Source organism: Aquarana catesbeiana, linkage group LG08 (genome assembly GCF_042186555.1).
Source record: "Aquarana catesbeiana isolate 2022-GZ linkage group LG08, ASM4218655v1, whole genome shotgun sequence".
Lineage (NCBI taxonomy): Eukaryota > Metazoa > Chordata > Amphibia > Anura > Ranidae > Aquarana > Aquarana catesbeiana.
The window spans coordinates 303,267,808-303,294,408 of NC_133331.1; the positions used below are offsets into that span (position 1 = coordinate 303,267,808).

The window sequence follows — 26,601 nt, forward strand, 5'->3', positions numbered from 1 at the left end:
GGAATAGGAAGTCCTCTCTTTGTCTTCTGTCTTCTGCTAGCAATTATGAATTATAATTTGTAATCCAGCGGTCAAATACACCAAGATTAGACAAAGTAGATAATGAAGGTATATTCTTGTAGTGTTGTAACCCGTAACTGTCTCTGATGCAATTAACTTTGCATAACATAGTGTTAATATTGCGGTGAAGGGTAGGCTTGAGGCCTATTTAAACTCAGTCTCCAATTCCTTCAATTCTCCTGTGAGGACAGCTCCCTCCATTATACTGGGTCTTGCTTCTCTCCAGCCGGTGATGTCACACCGCTCTGCTCCGCAAGATAGACCGGAACCCTTGGTGACTCCGACTGTCAGCCCGGATCTTTCTCAGTTCTGTCCCAGCGTCTCTCCAGCCCGCTGATGCAAAGCAAAGTCGCTGGTCGTGTTGATCCTAGTAGGTGTAGGCCGCGTTCTGTGGAACACCTCCACACAAGTCCGCACAGGCAGGCCATGCGTCCAAAGAGAGACCTAAGATGGCCGCGCGGAGCCTTTTTATAGCCTACCCAGCATGCAATTCCGTACTGAGTCCTGCTGGGTAAATCACGCGGCATGCTGGGTAGCTAGGTAGTTGTGGAAAGTAAATAAAAGTTCATTCACAACTTTGACCAATAGATGGTGCCACATATTAAAATATAAAATATAATACTGTTCATAAGTTAACATTGTACTACATCAAGAAGCAAAAATGCTGGCGCTACATATATATATATATATATATATATATATATATACATACATACACACACACACTCTGCATTTAGTGTAGACTCTATATACAGTCAATGTAGTATATATAACACAGTGTATTGAAGTGGTTAAGGCGTAGGGACCCTTCAAGTCTGGTATTGATTTTAAGGGGAATCCTGCGTCAAAAAAAAAAAAAAATGGCGTGGGAGTTCCCCTCAAAATCCATACCAGACCCTTATCCGAGCAAGCAGCCACGGTAGGCCAGGAAAGAAGGGGACAAGCAAGCACCCCCCCTCCTGAACCATACCAGGCCGCTTGCCCTCAACATGGGGAGGGTGCTTTGGGTTCCCCCAAAGCACCTTGTCCCCATGTTGATGGTGACAAGGACCTCATCCCCACAACCCTTGCCTGGTGGTTGTGGGGGTCTGTGGGGCTTATCGGAATCTGGAAGCCCCTTCTGATGTCATGTGACACCAGAGGGGGCAGGTAATGTTGAAGCTTCTATGGCAATGTCTGAGTGGATTGCAACAAGGGTGTCAGGAACCATGAATCAGACTGAGACAGAAAATGAAGTAAAAAAAAAAAATCACACCTTTAATGTAATAGAAAAAAATAATACAGATCAGGAACATTGTCAAAACATAAGCCAGAGTTCAGGAGCCAAAACTGGTAATCAGAGGAGCCGGTAATCAGGAAGCCAGAGATCAGCGTAGTCGGAAGCCAAAGATCAGGATCAGGAACCAGAAGGGATGTCAGCCAGGCAAAGTCTTTAACAGGAACTCAGCAGAGACACTCAGGATATGTTAAAATAAAGCTGTTCATCCGTATGAATTTTCTGATTTTCAAAAAGATTATTTTTCCTAATCAAAGATTTCCTACACTAAACATGATTATGGATGCTCACCTATGTGAAATCTCTGATGTTTAACAAGAGGTCCTTTATGATTGAAAGATTTCCCACACTCTGAACATGAATAAGGACGCTCACCTGTGTGAATTCTCTGATGTGTAACAAGATGTCCTTTCTGAGTGAAAGATTTCCCGCACTCTGAACATGAATAAGGACGCTCACCTGTATGAACTCTAAGATGTTTAACAAGGTCTGCTTTGCCAGTGAAAGATTTCCCGCACTCTGAACATGAATAAGGATGCTCACCTGTGTGAATTCTTTGATGAGTAACAAGGTCTCTTTTCTGAATGAAAGATTTCCCGCACTCTGAACATGAATAGGGACGCTCATCCATGTGAATTCTCTGGTGTCTAACAAGATAATCTTTTCCACTGAAGGTTTTCCCACAGTCTGAACATGAATAAGGACGCTCACCCGTGTGAAGTTTCTGGTGTGTATCAAGATTATCTTTCCGAGAGAAAGATTTCCCGCACTCTGAACATGAATAAGGACGTTCTCCTGTGTGAATTCTCTGATGTTTAACAAGGGCTCCTTTTTCAGGGAAAGATTTCCCGCACTCTGAACATGAATAAGGACGCTCACCTGTGTGAATTCTCTGGTGTCTAACAAAGGTTCCTTTATGAGTGAAACATTTCCCGCACTCTGAACATGAGAATAGATTGTCACCTTGGTGATCTCCTTCATGGGGTGAGAAATATTCCTTGGGATTAGAAGGATCTGTTGATCGATCTGCAGTGTGAGATCTTACATGGATATTTACAATCATAGTATGTGATTGTTGAGAAGATTCCCCCCGATCAGAGGGATCCATTGATGTCTCCGGACAGGAAGGTCTGTGATGTATATTTTGTGTATTTGGATTTCCTCCTGGAGGATCCTGTGTGATGACATTATCTTCTGACTTACAATCAGCAGATAATCGAAGATGTCTCTCCGAGGAATTCCTGACATCACATCCATCTGTTGGAAAGAAGTAAAAAAAAAAAATATAATAAATCTCAATAGATGACAAATAACTGGAGTTTTAGCTCCTCCTCCCCGTCAGTGGAATAAGTGGAAATGCCGATCTCACAGCTGGGCTCCTGTCCTCCCTCTAAAATCAATCAGAAAAGTCTTCACACCGAGTCCATATATGATCTGCTAATTCTATAATAATAAGTATCTATGACTGAGGCTTCATTCAAATATCCAAAAAGCGTTAGTGGAATTTTTCTACATCGGATTGGCTGGATTTGATATAATGAAGAGTTTGCAGATCATATATGGACTCCAAGCTGAGTCAGCAAGAAAAAAAGTTGGTCCATTAGTCAGCACTTTCACAGAGCTCTGGCATGGAACTGGGTACAACTGTAACATCAAAACATGGGAAAAAAAACCCTTCCTCCAAGATTTACAATGCTGGTGTCCTGGGGGTGGCTCCATCCCTCCTCCATCAATGTGGAGACAACGTAAGCTGTTAGTGCAATAGTTTATTAACCACTTCCCACCCGTCCTATAGCAGAATGATGGCTGGAAAGTGGTTTCGTTATCCTGACTGGGCGTCATATTCATGAATATTAAATATTGTAAAATGAATACATAGAAAAGGTGGTAGGGAGATTGAACTCACTTATACTGGAATATAAGGTAATGAAACTGATGGAAATTATGGAGTCTTGTGAAGCAAATAGTACAAGAAGCATGTGTTCAGTGAAAAATCACATGAGCAGATCAATACTCTAGATGTACTGTAGCAAGGTCTCATGTCTCTTTCAGTCTAATGAGAACCTCCAGGGCCAGAGATAGCTGACATCCTTCTGACATAGTGGGTGTAATGCAAGGTAGAGTCATGGGCGCCGGACACTTCTTGAATGCAAAGAGATTTATTTTCTCTTGAACAAACTGTGGGAGAGAGGGTTAGGGCCAGGACACTCTTTAGTAGTTGAAATATCAATTGGCAGACTCTGAGACCTCTACAGGTAGACAGCCATGCAGGGAAAGGCATCCAGCAAGACGCCACATCTGCATGTGCAGGATTTGCTGTCTCATATGGCAACAGTCCTTAACAGTTTCTAACAAATTGTAATAGTTCCTTCACTTCCCCTACAATCACTCCTTGTAGGTCTTCACTCAACTGAGCTCCCAGTCTCTCTCACTAGACTTTCTGATCCACTGCCACTGGATTCTCTGAGATCTTCCAATCTTCACTTTCAGTATCTTCCTCAAGCGTCACCCCGGCTTCCCTGCTGGGTCCCTAACTTGGCACTCCAGATACTTCTCAAACTTCACCCCACTGGCCTGCTTGGTCCCTAGCTTGACAAATAAGTCTACTCTGCAAACGTCACCTCCGCTGGCTGGGTCCCTGGCTCAACACCTGCTGAAGTTTCCTGATTCTGTACCGTCCCCGGTTGGTGAGAATACTGCTCCGGTACTTGCTTCAGTTACTCACTGTGGTCCCTGGTAATGAGGTGGTTTGTCCCTTAGTGGCAACAGCTTCCCATCTACCTCCGACCACGACAGGTGTTCCGGCCAGCAGAACCATCACTTCTGGTTGGGTTGCAAGCCCAACCTGATGCTGCTCTATTGCTTCTGGATAGGCCCTCAGACAGCCTAGCAGCCAGATGTCCCCGGGATAGGCCCAAACTCTGGCCTAGCAGCCCGGGCAATACAACACACAATACAACACATGTCCAGACAGCCGTCCAGGTGGCACAGAACACCAATCTCCTGACTCTGGTTCTCTCAGCAGGCCAAGGGATTTAAGAAAACCCCTGCCCATTGGCTGAGATACCCCATATACTCCTAATCTGTCCTTGCTTTGCCCTTGTCTTATCTAATGTCATTAGGTACCCGGCCACGCAGAAGAGAGAAGTGCAGCAATTCCAGACTAAGGGGGAACTCAATTGATTCCTAACAATTGGCCAAGGCAAATACAACTGGCAGGTAAATTTAGGCGCAACCCTGCCTAAATATCAGGGTGCTACATCCTCCCCCTTTTAACCTATAACATTTTCTCCTTATAATTTGAGCTTAAACTTGTGTTTGAAATTAAAATGTATGCATATTAGCCTGTACTCTCGTTACAAACTAAATGTATGTCTCTTTTGCTATTATGGAGATAACGGGAGAGCGGCAATGCGGGACAATAATTTGTAATGATCCTAGGATACATAGACCTAGAGCATGGCTTATTACTTCAAGTTGCCCTTCATGGCTGAGATAAATAGCACTATGGCTAGCGTAACTTATATATCTATTATCGCCCACTTGTAGCCAATGGGGGGAGGACCCTGCATGGCCGCTCTCCATAAATGACGTGTAGCAAGATGGCACCGCCTCAGACGACGTCCATGACGAAACATGTAAGGCGGATCTACGCACACACGTCACTTCCGGGTTGACAAGATTCAAGCTGGTGGAACGCTGATGGAGCGCACGCCGACCACGCTGACCCAGAATACTCGTTTAACTAAACTATTAGCGTTTTTGGTGTATACCACCCTTTTATTGTGAGCCTGTTTTTAAAGGATTTTAAATAAAAGTGTTATCCAGAATCACGCTATGGGAGCCCATTTCTTTTCCACATTGGGACTACAGAGGAGGAAACCATTGATTGTGTATTAACCAGCAACTACAGGAAAGTAAAGATTGCCTGTTGAGAGTCTGCAGGCTTTGAGGTTCGGAGGACGAGCTACAGGAGCAGTCCAGTTGAGAGTCAGCGGCACACTCACTATAGGCGATTTGCTCCTGTAGGGGTACCAGGAGTTGGTGAGTGGGGACCCAAAAGAGGGAGCACAAGAGTCACTTGATTTTTTCTGAATCAACATCGAGCACAAGTCACTTTGAATTAGAATTACTGCACGAGTCATAAAACTATGTGTGATTTATTTTTGGACTGCCTTGTCTCAACACTTTTTATATGAGCTTTCTATATATCTGCCAATGCGTTTTCTGATGAACTACTGCACAGCGCTCGATTGAGCAACACAGTCACTTTTTTCATGAATGGTTTAGAACACCTTTAGGATCATTAATGTTTGATATATGTTGGTATTTGGTGTAACTATGACAGTGGAATATTGATATAAGCACACGGTATCTTATTAAGGGTTAAAGTGTACTCTGTGAGATTACAAACCACTGGGCTTAGTCACTTGTGATACAAATTAGTACACGATTTTTTGAAGGGCGATTTACCAAGTCACTTTTCAGTTCAAAGGCAGCGCCAATTTCCCCATTTCACCTACACAAATTTTCACTTATTCGGAGCCCCTCTTTTGGAGCTCCTTAGGGGAGGCTACAGCCTAGCCTACACCTAACTCAGAACCCTTAATTTATAATACATTCTCCCCCTGCCTACAAAACTATGTCTCTGAGTTTGCAGAAAAAATTATAATTTGAGCTCTGAAGCCTGAGAGCAAATGTCCTGGCAAAAACTGGAATGGGTGGGGAAACAGGGAAAGAATAACAGTAACAACAGTACATGTGGCGTACCACATGGACTAAACATGAGTATTAAACACATGACAGATAGGTATCAAAAATGATGTACAGTTTTAAGGTGGCGTACCACCCAAACATTTAAAAGCAAACTTGAACCATGACCTTACATCCTAACTATCTATACAATATACAGCAGTGTAAATACACCCTATAATATATCTACATTATATACACAATGAAAGCGGGCCCCATCCTCAGCCAAGAATGCCACCCCCTTTCCTAATAAAGTCTAAACTTCGTTAGTGTTCTGTCAAGTAACAGTCCTGATGCAAATATGAGTCCATCATTCAGAAGAATAGGTAAGAATTTGCCCCTTTGCCACAGCTCATTCTACCTAACTAACTACGGTATATACCCAGTGTCCATGATGTATCACAGTCCAGCAAACTTTCACTTGGGGTGGACCATACTTCCCAGCAGTTTCCCTTCTTCTTCTGGGACAACTCCGGGGACAAAGAGGCACAGCTGCATTGAGGTAGCAAGCAGCCAGGCCATAGTGCAAGGGACCGCTCCTCGGGACATAGATCCATTTGCAATGATATCCTCAGTCTGTCCACATGACAGCTGGGGACTAAGGAAATGTTCCTCGTCAATTGAAGAACAACAACCTGCTGAAGATCACAGGTCACTTTTCAAGGTGGAGCACCCTAACAACTTCAACATTAGCCAACGTGGCTCAAGTGGGCACTCCCTGTACCTGCCGGCAGCATTGAGTTCAGCACAGTCCTGGCAGTACAGCCTTTAGGAATGTTCTCCATTACCAGCAACTTACATGTTAGTGTGGAGTGGCTTACTGCATAGCGTCCTTGACACCACACAACACATATTTGTAATCCACAAAGATTAGGATTATGTACATCCTTATGGAATTTACCAGTAAAACCCGGGATTGGGCAAGATCAAGGACTCTCCCTTTGCATTCACCATAGTGACAAAGCATTTAATGTCCTTCCGGTCTGGACCAGTGGTGTATTTAGGTTTTGTGCTGCCCTAGGCCTAAGCTCGCGCACCCTCTAATTTAACTATGACCCACCCCTTCCTGTCAAGGCCACACCCCTTCCACCCCTTCCTTTTTAAGATCCTCCCTGTCATCTTCATGGGAGGACAGAGGGACGCCGCGGGAGGAGGACAGTGAGGGATGCAGCATCTTTTCATTTGGGGTGTAAGGATATATGTGCTGGGTGCTTTGGGAGGCTCTTGCACTGAAGTCGTGTCCCTCCTCTGTGGCTCCTCCTCCTCCTGGCTGTGTACACTAGAACATTGGAGCTGAGAAGGAAAAGGGAGGAGGAGCTGAGGAGTGTGTGTGGCTGACAGTGGGGAGAGAGGTGTCGGCTGCCACAGAAAGCCCATCGCCGCTTGTGGGACTCCGGGCGGCAAATGTACTAGGTGCCCACGCTGGCGCATCCCTGTCTGGCCAGTTACCGAAACTCAGTGTCGGAACTTGTGGGCTCCGGGACCGTGACGTCACTAGGGTTGGCCTAGAGGATATCAGGTTAGGCACTTCCTAATGGCTCAGTTTCTGGGAACAGTAATGGATAATGGCCAACAGGCTCTCTTACCAGACCCGATGAAACTGCAACAGTGATCCCTCTGGCTGGACGTTCGCTCACTCTGGGTTGCCCAGGCCGACTCTAGTCAGTAGTGTAGCATGTCTCTACCCTGGCAGTGGCTTCATCTTTCTCCTCCTCTGGTGGTGCGGGTACAGCATGGCTCTCTTTGGTGGTGCGGGTACAGCGTGGCTCTCTGGTGGTGCATGTACAGCGTGGCTCTGGTGGTGCATGTACAGCGTGGCTCTGGTGGTGCGGTACAGCATGGCTCTGGTGGTGCGGGTACAGCGTGGCTCTGGTGGTGCGGGTACAGTGTGGCTCTCTGGTGGTGCCGGTACAGCGTGGCTCTCTGGTGGTGCCGATACAGCGTGGCTCTCTGGTGGTACGGGTACAGCGTGGCTCTGGTAGTGCAGGTACAGCGTGGCTCTGGTGGTGTGGGTACAGCGTGGCTCTAGTGGTGCGGGTACAGTGTGGCTCTGGTGGTGTGGGTACAGCGTTGCTCTCTGGTGGTGCGGGTACAGTGTGGCTCTGGTGGTGCGGGTACAGCGTGGCTCTGGTGGTGCGCGTACAGCGTGGCTCTGGTGGTGCGGGTACAGCGTGGCTCTGGTGGTGCGGGTACAGTGTGGCTCCCTATCTGGCTTCCCCCAGCACAGTATTCCTTTTCTCCTCCTGTAACACCCCCCAGCAGAGTGCATGCATGCTGGGGGCTGTAGCATGATGTCTGTGGACGCACAGGGGCCGCCACTCTTCAGGGACTACTTTTCCCATGATGCCCCCAGAGTCTTCTGATTGGCCCTCTGCTGTGGCCAATCATGGGGAGGGAAACAGTGGTCAGGAAGCTGGGCGGCAGCACGGCAAAACCAATTAGAGCCACTCTCTCTCTCTTCTCCCTTCGGCTGACAGAAAGGGGAGGGGTTGGCGAGCGGGGGAGATACACAGACAGCTCGCATCTCTCCTCTCCTTGTCACAGTGCTGCTGCTCCATTTACCAGAGAACTCCCCCGCTTGCCCCCCTCCCCTTTCTGTCAGCCGAAGAGAGAAGAAAGAGAGAGAGCAGCTCTAATTGGTTTTGCCGTGTCGCCGCCCAGCTTCCTGACCACTGTTTCCCTCCTCATGATTGGCCACAGCAGAGGACCAATCGGAGAGAGAGAATGACGGCTCCTGCTTACACTGCTTTCTGGCCCCATCTGCAGCCATGACGCCACTGCACTGCTGAGCTTTACTCTGCTGATGTGCCCTGCTGTGCGGGAGCCAGGAGGAGGGCACGGATGCCGTTTTGGTGGGGGGGGGGCTTCCCCCCCCGGCGCAAAGTGCTGCCCTAGGCCTGGGCCTTGTTGGCCTAGGCCAAAACCCAGCACTGCTCTGGACTACAGATAACTACACTGTCCAGATTAATCTTACGGCCGTAGCCCCAGGTGTGTAGCACAGAGGTATATCTTTCGGCCACCTTGGGTGACAGTTTCAGGAAGTCTGTTTGGAGAGGGATCAAGAGGAAATTACGCACAGCTTCATCCACCCATTGGGTCTTTTTATCAAGAACTTCCTCTTCTAGGTGAGCTGATATATATGGATAAAGGTACCTGTATTCTTCTGCCACATTCTTTATTATGATCTGCTGTACCTTAGAAAGCCAAGGCAGAGTTTTACGGTCCCCGAACCTGGGTAGGAGCCATGTGTCTGGAGCACATTGAACCGAGCACCCAGCAACAACATCTGGCTTATGATCAGGTGTGTTTACAGGTATTGGCTTGGTAGGGTGAGCTTTTGGGACACATTGAGCCCAACGATCCTCCTCAAAGGATCTAGCAATACTTATTACTGGAGCTGCATTGGCAGACAGCTTAATTTTCCCATTGGCGGCAGCAACAGAGGGAACTTCACTCTCCTGCACATTCTAATCACTGTCACTCCACTTCTCAGTGCAAGACAAAGTATCCGAAAATAGTTCAGAAAGACCATCAGACAGAATGTCTGAATCTGTAATAGTAGAACACTCTTCGGCTGGGCTATAGTTGCGCTTGGCGCTGGTTTTAACTGGCAAAAATGTATTATCCCCTTTAATGGCCACAGGCATCACCTCCCCTACAGGCAAACTGCTTTCTCTCCTTGCAGGCTTACCCGACTCCAGTACTCTTTTTCCCGGTGGCTCGGACATTAAGGTGAGCAGTTGGGCCCAACCGCGGCCTCAAGGAGCGACCAATGCACTGGGGTGGTTGTTGGTGCAGGGGTAGCAGCTTCCTGCATGACTCTGGTGATGGCTGATGGGCTCTGGACATCACTCCCAGCCTGGATAGCGACACTCTTGTCCCAATTGACCTGTAACATCCACAGAGGCTGAGTTGGTATAACTACTTCCAGCAGGTGTTCCCTACAATGTTTACAAACGATCCAAGGCCTCAGATGCATATCCAGACTGGAAAATTTCTCACAGACTAAGCCCAGAGCCTCGTAGCCCCCATCTGTATACAGGGCCAGCCGGCCCTTTGGGTGTGTACCATACTACGGTGTCAGATAAGACAGATTTGGACACGCTCAGGCCGAAGCCAACACTCGGGGCATACTTTCTCCAATCCGCCATCTCGCTTCCAAACTGCGCCATCTCTCTCTTCAACCCACAACTAGACACATGTGGTAGTACTTCCTTATCCTCCTTTGCAGAGCAGGGACTCCTCCCCCTGCCAACAGATTGGTGCGAATAATCTCTAGAAACTACAGCACCTGCCTTCGTCATGCTGCAGTGTGCCAGGACTATAATTAAGTCTGTAATGGATTCTGTTTTAACCCTCACAGCGCTGGCGGGAAGTGTCAAAAGACTAGGCTGATCCTCTGCCATGAGCAATGAGACTTCTTTGTTCTTCCCATGTTGTTAGAATGCACGTCAACACAGTCTATTAGAAGTAGAGATGTTACTTGCCACCTTCCCATGGAACCAGACTAAATCCCAATGGAGCTGAAGCCGGTTGCTATGGGCGACTGCTGCAAGCATAACACCTTTGCCCCACGTTGGGCGCCAAATGTAGCAAGGTCCCAGGCCTCCTTCACTCTAATGAGAACCTCCAGGGCCAGAGATAGCTGAAATCCTACTGTATAAAGTGGGTTGCGGGGCATAGTGGGTGCAATGCAAGGTAGATTCATGGGTGCCAGACACTTCTTGAATGCAAAGAGATTATTTTCTCTTGAACAAACTGTGGGAGAGAGGGTTAGGGCCAGGACACCCTTTGGTAGTTAAAAAATCAATTGGCAGACTCTAAGACCTCTATAGGTAAACAGCCATGCAGGGAACGGCATCCAGCAAGACGCCATATCTGCATGTGCAGGATTTGCTGTCTCCTATGGCAACAGTCCTTAACAGTTTCTAACACAAATTGTAACAGTTCCTTCACTTCCCCTACAATCACTCCTTGTAGGTCTTCACTCAACTGAGCTCCCGGTCTCTCTCACTAGACTTGCTGATCCACTGCCACCGGATCCTCTGAGCTCTTCCAATCCTCACTTTAAGTATCTTCCTCAAGCATCACCCCAGCTTCCTTGCTGGGTCCCTAGCTTGGCACTCCAGATACTTCTCAAGCTTCACCCCACTGGCCTGCTCGGTCCCTAGCTTGAAAACCCCTGCCCATTGGCTGAGATACCCCATATACTCCTAATCTGTTCTTGCTTTGCCCTTGTCTTATCTAATGTCATTAGGTACCCGGCCACCTAGCGAGAAGTACAGCGATTCCAGACTTAGGGGGAACTCAATTGATCCCTAACAATTGGCCAAGGCAAATACACTTGGCAGGTAAATTTAGGAGCAACCCTGCCTAAACATCAGGGTGCTACAGTGCCACCTTCAGTCCACCACCAATGAAGTCATATTCGCTTACAGGTACTGAAAGTGTCCAAAGGATGGAGATGGCCAGCTTGGCATGGATTACAACCCAGCACATGGCAAAGATGGGACCCACCACACTTACTTTGCAAGGCCTTGCACGCTGTGGTTCTAAGCATAGCCCCTAGGAGGGTTCTGTTCTGCAGTGTGCCCTAACATGGGGCCCAACCATGTGCCAAACTACCCTTACCTACAAAACCTCTGTCACTGGTCTCCACCATTCTCTTTGCCCTGAATTGGAAGCTCCTTCTTATCACTCTTCACTCCATGACATCAAGACTTAACTGAATTGTATATTCTATTCCCTAGTTCTCCACAATACATTGTAAAGTCCCTTCTCTTCCAAAGTAACACAGACGGTCCCTCTTAAACAATTGGGTTTTTAGTGCAATGGTTCTCAACTTCAGTCCTCAAGTACCCCCAACGGGCCATGTTTTGGGAACTTCCCTTAGATAAAATAGATCTTATCAATACAATGTCATTGATATTGATTTAAAGCAGCTGTGCAAAGTAAAGGAAAACCTGAAAACATGGCCCGTTGGGGGTACTTGAGGACTGAGGTTGAGAACCACTGCTTTAGTGAATAAAGTTATATTTATCATTTTGTCCAGGTTCTGTAGATGTACATTTAAACAATATACAGAATCGCAATTGCATTTCCACTCTCTCTCTCTCTAATAACAATGTACTGGATTTGGCTGTGTGCCGTTGTTAATAACTTTTTATAGCTTAGTTGCATCCCAGTAAATAGCATCAAAAGTCCAGTCCTTGGAACCAATGCTGGGACAAGGTCTTCCAGTGCCCAGGGCAAAGATGCCAAACTGTACCCACTCCCTATTTATGATGTGCAAGTTTAGGGGATCCTACACCAATCAGTCACTCCCTTGTCTAAATTACTGTCACTATCACTACTCCTATCAGCCTTGTAACAGAAGGAAGGTGCCCCCATCCCCCATCCCTACAGTAAACCATTGCACCCAGGGCAGCCACACCTCCAGCCCACCCCTTGTCCCGGCCCTTCTTGGAACCCATCCAGGTGTCCCACTAAGGGGAAACTCCACCACACAGTTCAGCTCTTTACAGTTTCCTCACTGATCACCTTCCATACAGGAACAGACCACGAGGTCCGATCCGGTTCAGAATAAGGAAGCGCCACATGCAGGGGAAGGAACATCACAGCACCAAGTGTTAACTCTTACCACACCACACATTAACCCTTTAGTAGGCAAACACATATTTAACCTTTTAGAACCTGCCTATAGGATGATGTGAAGATCTGATAATTATCTAACATTTTTTTACACTACAATTCTTATACTTAGAAGTAAAATGAGACTTTGACCTGTTTTTTCCACAATGTCTGTTACCTACCTGTGTCAAAAGGTAGAGAAATGTCCTCCTGTTCACTTTTCATAATCATCCCAACCTCCTCCGTGAATGGCTGATCACCCCCCACATACATCTCTACTTCTTCTTCTTTAACCTCAGCTTTTATATTAATCCATTCTTCACCCTACACCAAGAATAATAGAAAACCTCTTTTAAAGTCAACTCAAGGCAGACATAAAGGACACAAATGGCATGTCATTCAGTATGTACCCTCCGTTGGAAGAACACAAGGATGAAGAGGACCCGCGATGTGTCTGGGCTTAAGACCCACAGAGGAAATTAATGTATATTAAAAAATAAAAATGGGGTGAAAAATGTAGGGCGCTAAAAGTAGCTAGAAACGGGGATGGGGGTGTGGGTAACAAAGGCTGCACTTCAGATGTTGAAGTAAAACAAGAGACTACACAGAAGAACGTCATCTCATGGCTTAGAATATATATTTAGGTCTAGATGCCCAGCCCCACCTACCTGATGATGGTGAGGGATGGTGTGATCTTCCTGTATGGAATCCCAGGAACACAGAGGATCACCCTCTACCATTGACTGCTGATCCACAGAATTCTCTTCTTTTTCTACTTTAACCTCAACTTTGATGTCTTTCAGTTGTTCACCCTAAACCCCAAATGTGATAAAACGGATTTATAAAAGGAAACAAGAGATGAAATAAAAGAATGTTACTTCAAAGTGTAGAATTCTCCAACGTATTTGAGTTCCACCTACCTGATGATGGTGAGGGATGGTGTGATCTTCCTGTGTGGAATCCCGGGAATACAGAGGACGGGGACATCTCTCTGGTGGGTTCCCATTACTGGATCCATCTGTAGGAAACACACACACTGACTGAATACATTGTTTCTATGTGTTTATCAGATGATGGGGGATCTAGGTGGACCCTCCGTACTGCTCTCTCCTTTACATTAAAATCTCCTCTTACCCGGTGATGTGAGGGGATGCTGATTCTCCATCATGATGTCCTTGTAGAGATCCTTGTGTCCTTCTAAATAAATTATTATTATTACTTCCTCTGCTGCCAGTTCCAACAATGTTTTCTTTTTACGTCCTCACAACTCACCCCTCACCCAGGATGTCCTGTTTAGACCCCTACATCACTTCCTGTTCCTTGCATCACTTCCTGTTCCTTACTTACATCACTTCCTGTTCCATCACATCCTGTGCATCTATCACTTCCTGTCTGCACCTGACACCACTGCCTCTCCAGCTGTGTGTTCACTTTCTATGTCTGTGTCATTAGGTGTCTGTACAATCACACTCATCCTGTCTTCGTGTTCCACTCCATATAGGTCTCGATTAATTTGTTCTAAGAGGGTAGGGAAGTTTACATCATATACAGTATTTTAGTTGAAGGTGAGGTGAGTTGTATTCCTAGATATGTTATCGAGGTATTGTCCCATTTAAAACCATGTTTTGTACTTATAGTCTATAATTGTTGTGGCAGGTATATTCATAGGTAGGATGTGACAGTTACTTTGATGTTGTAGTATGACACCTCTTTGAATTTATCTAGTGCTGTAATTACTGATGGTAAAGAAATTTCAGGCTTGGTTAGTGTCAGTATTATGTCATCAGCAAATAAGCCTAATTTGTGTACATCTTGGCCAATGGTAATACCTTTGATTTCTAGGGAAGAGCATATATATTCTGCTAAAGGTTCTATCGCTAGGGAAAATATTAGTGGGGATAAGGGGCAACCCTGTCTAGTCCCGTTGGTTAAAGAGAAATTTCTAGGTAGCATACCTGTTGAGAAAATGTTTGCAGTGGGATGGGTGTATAATGCCATAATGGCAGAGTGTATGAATCCTTGGAAGCCAAATTTGGTTAGAGTTTGTGAAATATATTCCCAATGCATTCTGTCAAATGCTTTTCAGCATCTAATGCTAGTAGTAGAGAGGGTGTTTTGTCATTGTGTATTAGGTTGATAATATTTAACATCCTTCTTGTGCTGTCGGGTGCTTGCCTACCTTTGATAAAGCCTACTTGGTCGGGTTCAATTAATAAGGGGGTTATGTTGACTATTCTATTGGCCAGTATTTTGGCGTCTATTTTAAGATCAGAATTTAATAAAGATATGGGTCTATAATTTAAGGGGGACGTGGGGTCTTTTCCTGATTTTGGTAATATTATTATGGCTTCTGGAAGTTCTTTTGAAAAGGTGTTTGAATTTGCTGCTTGGTTAAACAATTTGGCTAGGTATGGGATTAAGGTGTCTTTAAAGGCTGAGTAATATTCTCCTGATAGGCCATCCGCTCCTGGTGCTTTATTTTTTGGTAGTTCGTTTATGACTTTTGAGATTTCTTCAATTGGTTTATTAAGCAGATCTAGAGATATAGGGTCGATGGAGGGGAGATTAAAGTTTTCTAAAAATGCTTTAATTTTGTTGGTGTCAGGTTGAGGGGTATTTTTGTCATCTTTTAAGTTATATAACGCTTCATAGTATTGTGCAAATGTGTCTACAATTTCTCGTGGGTTGATTATTACTTTGTTTGAGTTGTGGTGGATTAGTTTAGGAATTTTATTTTTTTGTTGACGTTGGCGCAGTTGAGAAGCTAGTAGTTTACCCGCTTTGTTTCCTTGAGAGTAATATTTCAAATTTAATTTTTTAAAATATTTATCGTGATCAGCAATTAGAGCAAATCTGAGTTCACCTCTTAGATTACTAAGTTCTAAATTTATGTCTTGGGGCTTTTTTTTATGTAGTGCTTCCAAATTGGATATCCCTTTTAGAATAGTATTTATTTTATTGTTCCTACTTTTTTTCTCCCTGGCGGCTATTTGTATTAGCAGGCCTCTGGCATAGGCTTTGTGAGAGCACCATAGTGTAGAATTATTAACAGAGTCTTTAACATTCAGTACAAAAAATTTCTCTAGGCTTTTTTTCATCACAGACCGATACCCCTCCTGGGATAGAATAAATGTGTTATTTCTCCATAAATGATTATTGGGACAGACTTGGTTTGATATAATCTTTAGTGTAATTGGTGCGTGGTCTGACTACGTTAAATTGTGACTGTTAGCATTGGTTATTTTTGGGAGGAGATATTTGTCTGTGATGAAATAGTCTTTCCTGACAGACTCCATGGCAGCATACGTATGGGTTAATCCCGTCTCTCATACCTCATAGGACCCCACTCCCATAAATCTTTGCTTCTAGTCAGAGACCGTGTTCCTTTTTTGTCCTCCTCCTAGGACCAAGGTTATGTCTTACCTTATGCAGGTTTCTGCGGTCCAGTCCTGGTTGCACGAATTTTGCTGGTGGTTTTTATTAGTGGAGTCCAGCAATCCCAGCTATTAGCAGGTGGATACGGGCAACAAATGTGATGCCATGAAGAGCTTACTGGCCTGGCCATTGGCAGGCAAGCGGCAACTTGGCCAAACGTCCTAGCTATTAGCGGGAGGCCCTTCCTGAAATGCCCCAGTCGTGCAGTGAGTGATCGCTCCCAGTTCCAGGCTGGATCGAGATCGTGCCGTGGTGGTATCGCATATATTTTTTTATATATACATGGCAGCAGTGTTTGTTTATGTTGTCTGTCTACCTGACTCCGTTTGTTTCCTCTGGCTCTATGGCGGCTGGAGCACATCTGCGTTCCAGTCCGCTGCTTCTTCCGGGTTGCCTGCACATCTGCGAACCTCGTCTGAGATCGAGGCTTGGTTCGCGCATGCGCAGTCCCGGTAAGATGGCGGCGGTCTCGCATGTGCACGAGCTCCACTGCGTGATGTCGGCCCCATTGTAGGAGCACCAGGGGAGCGGTGACGTCATCGTTGGCGCCAAGTTTAAATGGCTGTCAGATACAGCTATTACTTTAAATATCCTAGGGGCTCAGGCGACAGCTTCCTGGTGCACTTGTTTGAAGTTACTAAGGTAGGAAGCGATGCTGCTGGCTGATGATGACTTGCTATGGCTTGTGTTACCTGTTTTGATTATAGGTTTGATCTTTTCAGTTACCAAGCTTTTTGCTATGGATGTTTCACTGCCCCCAGTGGCCAACCCTTACGCTGCAGATAGGAATCTTTTCCTTCTGCTTGTCTGTTTGGGTTATTCACCTGGAGCCTGTTTATTCCCTTTTGTCTTTCCCTCAGTCCCTCTAGGTCTGAACATTGGGATTCGGCACGCGAATATAATAACCATTCTAGATCACAACATTCCATCATTCCTCATTAAGATTATAGGCATCCTAGATCATCTTCTAGATATCATAGTAAAGAACCCAAATCTGGATCTGGGCACCATTCTCACCGCCATTCCAGTCACTCTGGAAGAAAAGTTTGCTGGGGATGAAGGGCTCAGTTCCCGGAAGGTAAATCCTTCTGTGAGCCATGTTATTCCCGAGCCGTAAGGGAAAGAGGAGGTGGAGACCATCAAGTGGAGGCACTGGTCAGCAAGGGGGTTCAGGAATCCCTGAGCAGAACTGACTCCAACCGTACCATCATTCCTCCTGTTGACCAAGCACCAGTCCTTGTGCAGGATGACCCTGAGGCTCCGGGTCCCTCTCAGCATAACCGCTCCTTAAGTGAAGCCCCAGACAGTGAGGTGGAAGGCGTTAACCCTGGCACGGGTTTTGATTTTTTTCTCTAAAGAAGGAGCACCCAAACTTTCCCCTTTTTGGGTGAACTTGGTGAAATCATTACAGATGAATGGGGTGGCGTGGAAAAAAAAAACTTGCTACCATCTAAAGTAACAAAAAAGTACCCATTCAAAAGTGAGGATGTGAAACATCTAGAGTCGGCACCTCTCATCTGACGCAGCCTTAATGAGGTTGGTGAGGCACGTCACACTCCCTCTGGAAGACACTGTTTCCTTTAAGGACAGTTTGGAGAGGAAGATAGATACAGACCTTAAACGTGTATATATATTAGAGCAGGTGTGGCCTGTAAGCCAGCTCTGGCCCTTGCAGCCCTGTCCAAAGCGACAGAGGCCTGGACAGATGAAGTGGATTCTACCTTGGGAAGCGTCTCTGAGGAGACGGCCAGGAGCATACTGATACATGAACTAAGGATGGCATTGGTCTTATGGGAGAAGCCTCCCTTGACATTATTCGCCCGGTAGCACGCGTCATGCTGTCTTCCGTCACAGCTAAACGTGCCTTGTGGCTGCACCCTTGGGTAGCTGATCCTGCCTCGTAACAGGCATGGTGCAGGATTCCCTTTGAGGGCTCCTCCCTCTTCGGGAACAAGCTTGACAGTGCTATCACCCATGCCACGGGGGGGGGGTAAGTCAGGGTTCCTTCCCCAGGATCGTCACCTTCTAGGTCAGAGAAGAGCTCAACCTAGGCAAGATCAGGATCATGCAAGAGATGCTCATCGTTATAAGCCTGGTCGCAAGTTCAAGAAGAACTGGAAGAGAAACCAGCCTTCTGGCCTGAAATCCTCAAAGGAAGCATCTTCTGGTGGAGGTGAGGCCTCCAAGTCTTCTTGATATAAGGCTTGGTTACTTCAGTTTCAACCTGTCTGGGCAGCCTCGATAAAGGATTTCTGGACTGTCAAAACGGTCTCCTCAGGTAATTCTTGGACTTTTGTCAGTTCACCCACACTTCAGTTTGTACCCACAGTCTTGGCTTGTTTAAAAAAACAAAAAAAAGAAAGCAAGTCTTTCTATCATATGCAGACTCTCTTGTGGCTCAGGACGCCATACAAGTTACAGGCAAAAAATTTCAAGGGATTTACTCACCCCTTTTCATGGTTCTGAAAAAGAATAGCTTCTGGAGGCCAGTCATAGACTTGACCCGCTTGAATTCTTTTATCAAAAAGGAAAATTTCAAGATGGAGTCGCTGCTCACAATACATTAGACAATTTAACCAGACTACTGGCTTGTGTCCATAGATCTGAAGGATGCCTATTTCCATGTCCCGATAGCAGAGGAGTTCCAGAAGTGTCTTCAATTTACATGTCTCCCGTTCGGGTTTACAACATCGCCTTGGGTATTTTTCAAAGCTCTTACTGGCTACCATGGCACTAACCAAGACCAGAGGTATCCGGTTACATCACTATCTGGACGATCTGCTGTTACTCTCATGAGACAAGGAGCAGCTGTTAATACATCGATCTCAGGTCATCTCCACTCTGGAGATGTTTGGTTTGGCTGTTGAACAGAGAAAAGAGCCATCTAGAGCCTACACAGTCCCTGATATTCCTCGGCGCTCAATTCAATACACTAAAGAGTACCATCTCCTTGCGCCTAGAGAAAGTTCCAGTGATTCGGGACAGAATTTGCCTCGCAATGGCTTCTCCTCTTCTCAGGGCCTCACAGTGTCTCAAGATAATAGGCACCATGGTAATCACAGCCCCCATGGTGAAATGGGCACAATGGAAGATGCAGCCCTTTCAAAAGGGTTTCCTCCAGCAGTGGGATCCGGGGTCTCGAAATCATTTCATCCAGTTAACCCCGTCCATGCGAGAGAGCCCTCCCTGGTGGCTACTATAGAAGAATCTCCCCAATTGCCATTCCATAGCACCCGTCTCCTGGATCACGATCACAATGGATGCTAGCGACAGAGGATGGAGCGCTCTTTGCCTGACTGAGGTAGCTCAGGGGAAATGGGACTTTCCAACTGGAAGGATAGTATTGAATGTTCTAGAGCTCCGAGCAGCCTTCTGTGCTCTACAAGCATTTCTTCACTTGACAAGGGGTGCCTCAGTTCTCCTAAGACTGGACAACATATCAGCAGCCTCATACATCAAGCGTCAGGGAGGCACTTGCATCGGAAGTGGAGTCAATCATGTCATGGGCTCAGACGAATTTGACAAATCTGACAGCTGTCTATCTCCCCGGAACTCAGAACATCTAGGCAGACTTTCTCTCAAGGGTGTCCCTAGACAACAACTAATGGTCTCTCCACACCGAGGTCTTCAGTTGGGTCCTGTCTCTGGGAATTGTACCAGAAGTGGACCTGTTTGCCTCTCTGTGCAACTTTAAGCTGAAGAGGTACTACACGAGATGTCGTTGTCCCTAGGCCTTCGGAGTGCATGCCCTGAAGGATCAGTGGAGGTTCCACAGGGTTTATGCCTTTTTCCCAGTTACCTGTCATTCTCCAGTTTTTGTCAAGACTCAGGTGGGAAGAGACCGAAATGGCAGCGATGGTCCCATACAGGCCCAACAGGCCATGGTTTCTTCTGCTGTTACAACTCAGCTTCTGGAATCCAGTTCCTCTCCCATCCAGACCAGATCTCCTGTTGCAGGGAACGACTCTTCATTCCCAACCCATCTGCACCTGATGGCTTGGTTTTTGAGAGTGGAAGGCTGGAGGCCCGAGGTTGCCCAAGCAGGGCTATCTCTACATTGCTGAATGCCATGAGAGCAAGTACCAACAAAGTCTACCAAAGGATTTGGTCAAAATTTGCAGACTACATTTCTATCACTGGTAGTTCTTCTAACGATCCAAAGATACAGGATATCCTAGGTTTTCTTCAAACAGGCCTGGATTTGTCCTTATCAGTTAGCTCCTTGCGAGTTCAGGCTCCTGCAATCTCTGCCTTCACGGGTATATCCTGGGCTAGACACTCTCTTATTAGGCAAAGGAGCAATAAGGCTCAGATCTCAGAGAAAACCAAAGAAAACCAAGATTTTCCAAATGGGACCTTCCCCTTGTCCTGGATTTCTTCTCAGGAAGAGAAATGCAACACATGGGTCAGCTATCTATGAAGGAATCTTTCTCTCAAAAGTTATCTTCCTGGTGGCCATAACATCGGCTAAGAGGGTTTCTGAAATTGTTTCTCTAGGATTCAAGGAGCCATTCCTTACTTTCTTCCCTGATCGAGTAGTCTTGATTCCTAAGCTAGGACCAAATCCCAAGGTAACATCCATATTTTACAAGAATCAGGAGATTGTTCTTCCAACCTTTCGGTCAGCCAAGAACTCTAGTATTCATCCTTTAGATGTTGTAGAAGTTTTAAAGCAATACTTAGAAGCCACAGCTTCTTTTCGCAAAGTCTGAGCAACTGTTCATTTTCTTCCATGGGAAAAACAAAGGATTGCGTGCTTCTTCTAGAACCATCACAGCCTGGATTGTTCAGGCCATTCAGTGGGCTTATAAGGCTAAGGGTCTGGCTCCTCCGGAGGCAGTGACCACTCATTATACCAGGTATGTTTCTATATCGTGGGCAGTCTCCTGACATGTATCCCCGGAAGCAATTTGTAAATCGGCCTCATGGTCGTCGATTAACACATTTATGACGCACTATTGCGCAGAGCCGGCTTCTTTGTCTTCAGTTAATTTTGGTTTGCATGTCTTATCTATTGACGGTGCCAATTAAACCTTTTTCTCTTTAACCAGCAATTGCCCACCCGGGTGTGTATGGCTAGTTATTTCCCATACGTAGGCTGCCATGGAGTCTGTCAGGAAAACGGAAAATTTATATCAAATACTTACCGTAATTTTCCTTTCCTGATGGACTCCATGGCAGAAGAAGTTCCCTCCCATTCGCTGGAGTAGGCTAAGTTACGGAACACAGTCTCTGACTAGAAGCAAAGATTTATGGGAGTGGGGTCCTATGAGGTATGAGAGGCGGGAATAACCCATACATATGCGGCCATGGAGTCCATCAGGAAAGGAAAATTACGGTAAGTATTTGATATAAATTTTCCATTATCCTGTAATATGACATGTGAACGTTGGAAAAAAAAGTGAAGTCTTTTTCTGTGGTGTGTAAACATCTCCAGGGATCATACACGTCTTCAGCTGAAAAGATGTTGGCCAGTCCTCTTCTAGGATTCTTCCCTTTCTTGGATGTGTCCATGTCCGGATCCATTGGAGCATTAAGGTCTCCACAAATAATGAGGTGTCCTTTCTGTATTTTCTTTGTTTTCTTGAACACTTTCATGATGAACTGGAGAGTGTTTTTGTTGGGAGCATATATGTTGACTATTGTGTATACCGTGTTGTCAATTGAAGCTACCAGAAGTATGAATCTTCCTTGGGTATCAGTTTTGATATCAATTTGTTGAAAGGAAACTGTGTCTTTTATAGCTGTAATCACTCCTTTTTTTTAATATTGCTGGAAAAGAAATTTTGTGGAAGCTTATGGTGTTTGAATTTTGGTGGGTTATCCTTTGTAAAGTGCGATTTTTGGATACAAATGATGTCGCTTCTGAATTTAATGGCTTCTGACCATAGAGCTCTCCATTTGAATGGGTTATTTAGGCCCTTCACATTCATTGACATGAGTTTAAGAGTCATTACTGGAATAAGGGTGGATGCTGAGGTGTAGTATCATATTTGTATATTGCTGATTGCTGAAATGTGGAAAAAACAACTTGACGGTGCAGTTATACTTTTCCTCCAGTAGATGGGGGTGTTGTGTTAAGTAAAGTATATAAGTGGAAAAACATAGGGAAAGTCATTTAACAAAACGAAGTAAAAACATGAAAAAAGGAAGTGGAGTTGTGATGCAACTCCCGTGTACAGTAACATGTAATCCTAGTCAGGGGGTTGTCGGGGGTTAGTGCAGAATTCCCCGAGGTCCGGCTTCCCTGAGCTTCATTAGAAACCTGAGGTTTAAACTTGGAAGGAACATGTGGTTGTACAAGTTTTTGTAAAAGAGTTGGACTTTCTCTTTTTTCTAAATCTTGCCCTTTTAGGATTTTTTGTTCCAGTCTTGGGATATTGGTCCAGGGGTATTAGTATCCATTCTGTTGTTCTCTATGTTGGGGATTAACCCCCAAGAACGTAGTATTTTCAGGCCTTGGTCCAGGCTGTTGATTGAGTAAGAGGTACCTTTGTAGTCCACAAGTAGTTTTGTGGGAAATCCCCATTTATAAATCACACTGTGGTTACGCAGGATCTTCGTAATCGAGTTTAGGTTTTTGCGAGCTAAGATTGTCGCTTGAAATAGGTCTGAGTACAGGATTATACCTGCGTAGGGGTCAGGGAGAGGTGAGTGGCGACGTGCATATTGCATGAATTAATCTTTTACTCCAAAAAAATGAATTCTGGCTTTGACATCTCTCGGTAGTTTCTCAGCAATATGATACAATTTCCAGCTCTTGTTGTGGAATTGATGGAATTAGCTCTGCAATCATTTTTTAATGAAGCATTTCAGATCCGCCGGTTTCACATTTTCTGGTATTCCTCTGAATTTTATATTATTTCACCTACTTCTGTCTTCAATGTCTCTGACTTTTATTCTTAGCTGTCTCACTTCTTCTTCTAGTTCAAAGTGGGAGTCCATTAGATCGTTGTGTGCTGCGGTAAAGTCGCACATCTTATTTTCCATATAGTCCACTCTTTCACCCAGTGCCTCAATCTCTACCTTAGATTTATGCATAAAGTTTATCATATCATGCTGTAGAGCACCCCTTAGAGACATTATCATATCTTTGATAGTTGTGTCTAGTATGGGTTGCCCTGCTGTTGGTATGGCATTTAGTTTATCGTTATAAGGGTTGCTTTCTAGAGTGTAAATGTGGTCTGAGGGAGCTTTGGTGGTTTTACCTTCATTAGAAGAGATCTTTCTTCTTTGTTTCACTGGGCTCAGAATATCATCCTGGGAATCAGTGTTGCTGTGGCACTGTGAGGTAAAGTGCTTGTCTCCCTCTTGTTCTGAGCCTGCAGCATGTTTCTCTGTGTTGCAGGGAGGGGAGGAGCTGGTGCCATCTTGGTCTCTCTGTATCCCGGCTGGGCTACAATAAGCACTTAATTTGCGGGGTCCCTCTCTTGTTTTCCGCTTGGCTGACATGATCCTCGTGTTCCTGCTGATCTCCAGTGGAGGTATAAAACTCTCAGGGCTTTCAAATCGCTTTGAAGTCCACTCAGGGGAGTCTGTGATAGAGAAGCTCCCTTACAGTGCAGCCATTCACTTCCTCGGCTGACCACGGCCCCGAAAATTCCCCCCGAAAACTCTGTGTTGTCAGAGGGAGACGGGGTCACCCGTTTACGTAAACAGGGTGACCCCACCCCCGTCTGACAACATGGGGAAAGCCATAGGGATATCCCTGTTCGTCAGAGGAAGGCGGCGTCATTGGGTGGCCCGCCCCTCTATTGTATAAGAACTGTCACCTCAACAGAAGCATCACACAGTGGAACACTCCCACTGAGGTGGATCGTGCAGAGGATGAGGGGGAGAAGAAGCCGGAGGAAGATGCCAGATGAGAAGACCAGAGAAGGAAGCGGAGGAAGAAGATGGAGGAAGAAGAACACAGAAGGAAGACCAGAAGAAAGAAGATGGAAGAAGAAACGGGGAAAGAAGAAATTAATAAAGGAATTGCCAAAAACCATCTCTTGTCTTTTTAACATTTTTGACACTTTTTTTGAAATGGTGGGGTACATTTGTACCCCATTACCAATTCAAATGGGGGGCTGGGATCTTGGGGTCCCCTTGTTAAAGGGGGCTTCCAGATTCCGATAAGCCCCCCCCGCCCGCAGACCCCCACAACCACCGGGCAAGGGTTGTGGAAATGAGGCCCTTCTCCCCATCAACATGGGGACAAGGTGCTTTGGGGGGCAGCTACCCCAAAGCACACTCCCAATGTTCAGGGCATGTGGCCTGTTACGGTTCAGGAGGGGGGTGCTCTCTCATCCCCCCTCTTTTCCTGCAGCCTGCCAGGTTGCGTGCTCTGATAAGGGTCTGGTATGGATTTTTGGGGGGACCCCACACCATTTTTTTAAAATTTTGGCCCGGGGTTCCCCTTACTATCCATACCAGACCTGAAGGGCCTGGTATGGAATTTAGGGGGGACCCCCACGCATTTTTTTTTTTTTTTTTTCATTTTGGTTCAGGGTTCCCCTGTGGGGAAATTCCATGCCGTTTTTATCAATTAACTTTTATGTGTATTGTCAGACCTACAATTCATTATAGCCGGCACTAGCTCTAGCACTTTTAAATGACTTTTTTTCTCTTTAGAAATGTCATTTTGCTGTCAGACTGTTCTAAACACGGGAAACATGCGCCACTTTACAGGCATACTATAGACACCCCCCAGGTACGAAATTTAAAGGAATATTACACTTTTATTGTTTCACTTTAAGCATTATTAAAATCACTGCTCCCGAAAAAACGGCCGTTTTTACAACTTTTTTTTGCATTGATACATGTCCCCTGGGGCAAGACCCGGGTCCCCAAACACTTTTTATGACAATAGCTTGCATATAAGCCTTTAAAATTAGCACTTTTGATTTCTCCCATAGACTTTTAAAGGGTGTTCCACAGCTTTCGAATTTGCCGCGAACACCCCAAATCGTTCGCTATTAGGCGAACGGGCGAACAGCCAATGTTTGGGTAGAACTCATGTTCGACTCGAACATAAAGCCCATCCCTATCTATAAACCAGAGGCTCTGGATGGACAGATTTTCTGGTCTATAACCCCCTTCATGCCTAAGCCTTTTCTGACATTTGTTGCTTACAAGTTAAAAGCAGTAATTTTTGCTAGAAAATAAATATATATATATATTTAGCAGAGACCCTAGAGTAGGGATGAGCCCGATGTTGGAGTCAAAAGTAAGTTTGACTTCAACATCGGGCGTTCACCCGTTTGTCAAATTGTGAATTTTATGGGGTGTTTGTGGCAAATTCGAGCGCCGCAGAATGCCCCATAATGTACTGCAAGATCGCAGTGCATTGACGTCTGATGATTGTCCAAAGCATGCACCTGACCTGCATGCTTTGGACAATCACAGCAAGCTCTGCTGCGAGAGACATAATTGGCCAAAAGCAGGGTGCCTTTAGCCAATTGTGGCTCAGGGGGACTAAGTACATGCCCCACACTATGTTATATAGCAGCCATGTATAGTGTGTGGACGAAGATAGATTGAGCTAGATTAGGCAGTTAAGCATGGTGCTGGGAGTGTACAGTTCATTTAGGGAACCATGAATGCCAACATGTACTGTGACATACTGAAGCAGAGCATGATTCCCTCCCCTCAGAGACTGGGCCGCAGGGCAGTATTCCAACATGATAACGACCCCAAAACACACCTCCAAGATGACCACTGCCTTGCTAAAGAAGCTGAGGGTAAAGGTGATGGATTGGCCAAGCATGTCTCCAGACCTAAACCCTATTGAGCATCTGTGGGGCATCCTCAAACGGAAGGTGGAGGAGTGCAAGGTCTCTAACATCCACCAGCTCCGTGATGTCGTCATGGAGGAGTGAAAGAGGACTCCAGTGGCAACCTGTGAAGCTCTGGTGAACTCCATGTCCAAGAGGGTTAAGACAGTGGCCACACAAAATATTAACAATTTGGGCACTTTCACTTAGCGGTGTACTCACTTTTGTTGCCAGTGGTTTAGACATTAATGGCTGTGTGTTGAGTTATTTTGAGGGGACAGCAAATTTACACTGTTATACAAGCTGTACACTTACTACTTTACATTGTAGCAAAGTGTCATTTCTTCAGTGTTGTCACATGAAAAGATAGAATAAAATATTTACAAAAATATGAGGGGTGTACTTACTTTTGGGAGATACTGTGTGTATATATATATATATATATATATATTGTTGTGGAAATTTTATTAAGATGTATTTAACCACTTCAATACCCGGCCATAGTCAAATGACGTCCACAGATGGGATCTCCCATCCTGGGTGGACGTCATATGACGTCCTCGGCTTTCCGCCGCTACTGCGGGCCCCCGGGGGCCCACAGAGCGGCGATCGGGGTACCGTTGTGTCCCTCAGGACACAGTCGTTCCCCGATGGGGGTACTGAAGTGGAGGCGGCGGCGGAGCGTCGGTA

General features: G+C 45.7%; 1 protein-coding gene across 1 annotated transcript in view; it reads right to left on the reverse strand.

The window, feature by feature from the left end:
- Positions 1 to 1,291: 1,291 nt before the first annotated feature.
- Positions 1,292 to 26,601, reverse strand: part of LOC141106877 (uncharacterized) — a 211,149-nt gene continuing 185,839 nt past the window's right edge. The window contains exons 42-48 of the mRNA XM_073597806.1: positions 23,026 to 23,688; positions 14,117 to 14,236; positions 13,853 to 13,978; positions 13,639 to 13,736; positions 13,387 to 13,530; positions 12,901 to 13,042; positions 1,292 to 2,593 (exon numbers count right to left, since the gene is read on the reverse strand). Coding sequence (XP_073453907.1) covers positions 1,614 to 2,593; positions 12,901 to 13,042; positions 13,387 to 13,530; positions 13,639 to 13,736; positions 13,853 to 13,978; positions 14,117 to 14,236; positions 23,026 to 23,688 — 2,273 coding nt within the window. The 3' untranslated portion in view covers positions 1,292 to 1,613. The remainder of the gene's footprint in view (positions 2,594 to 12,900; positions 13,043 to 13,386; positions 13,531 to 13,638; positions 13,737 to 13,852; positions 13,979 to 14,116; positions 14,237 to 23,025; positions 23,689 to 26,601) is intronic.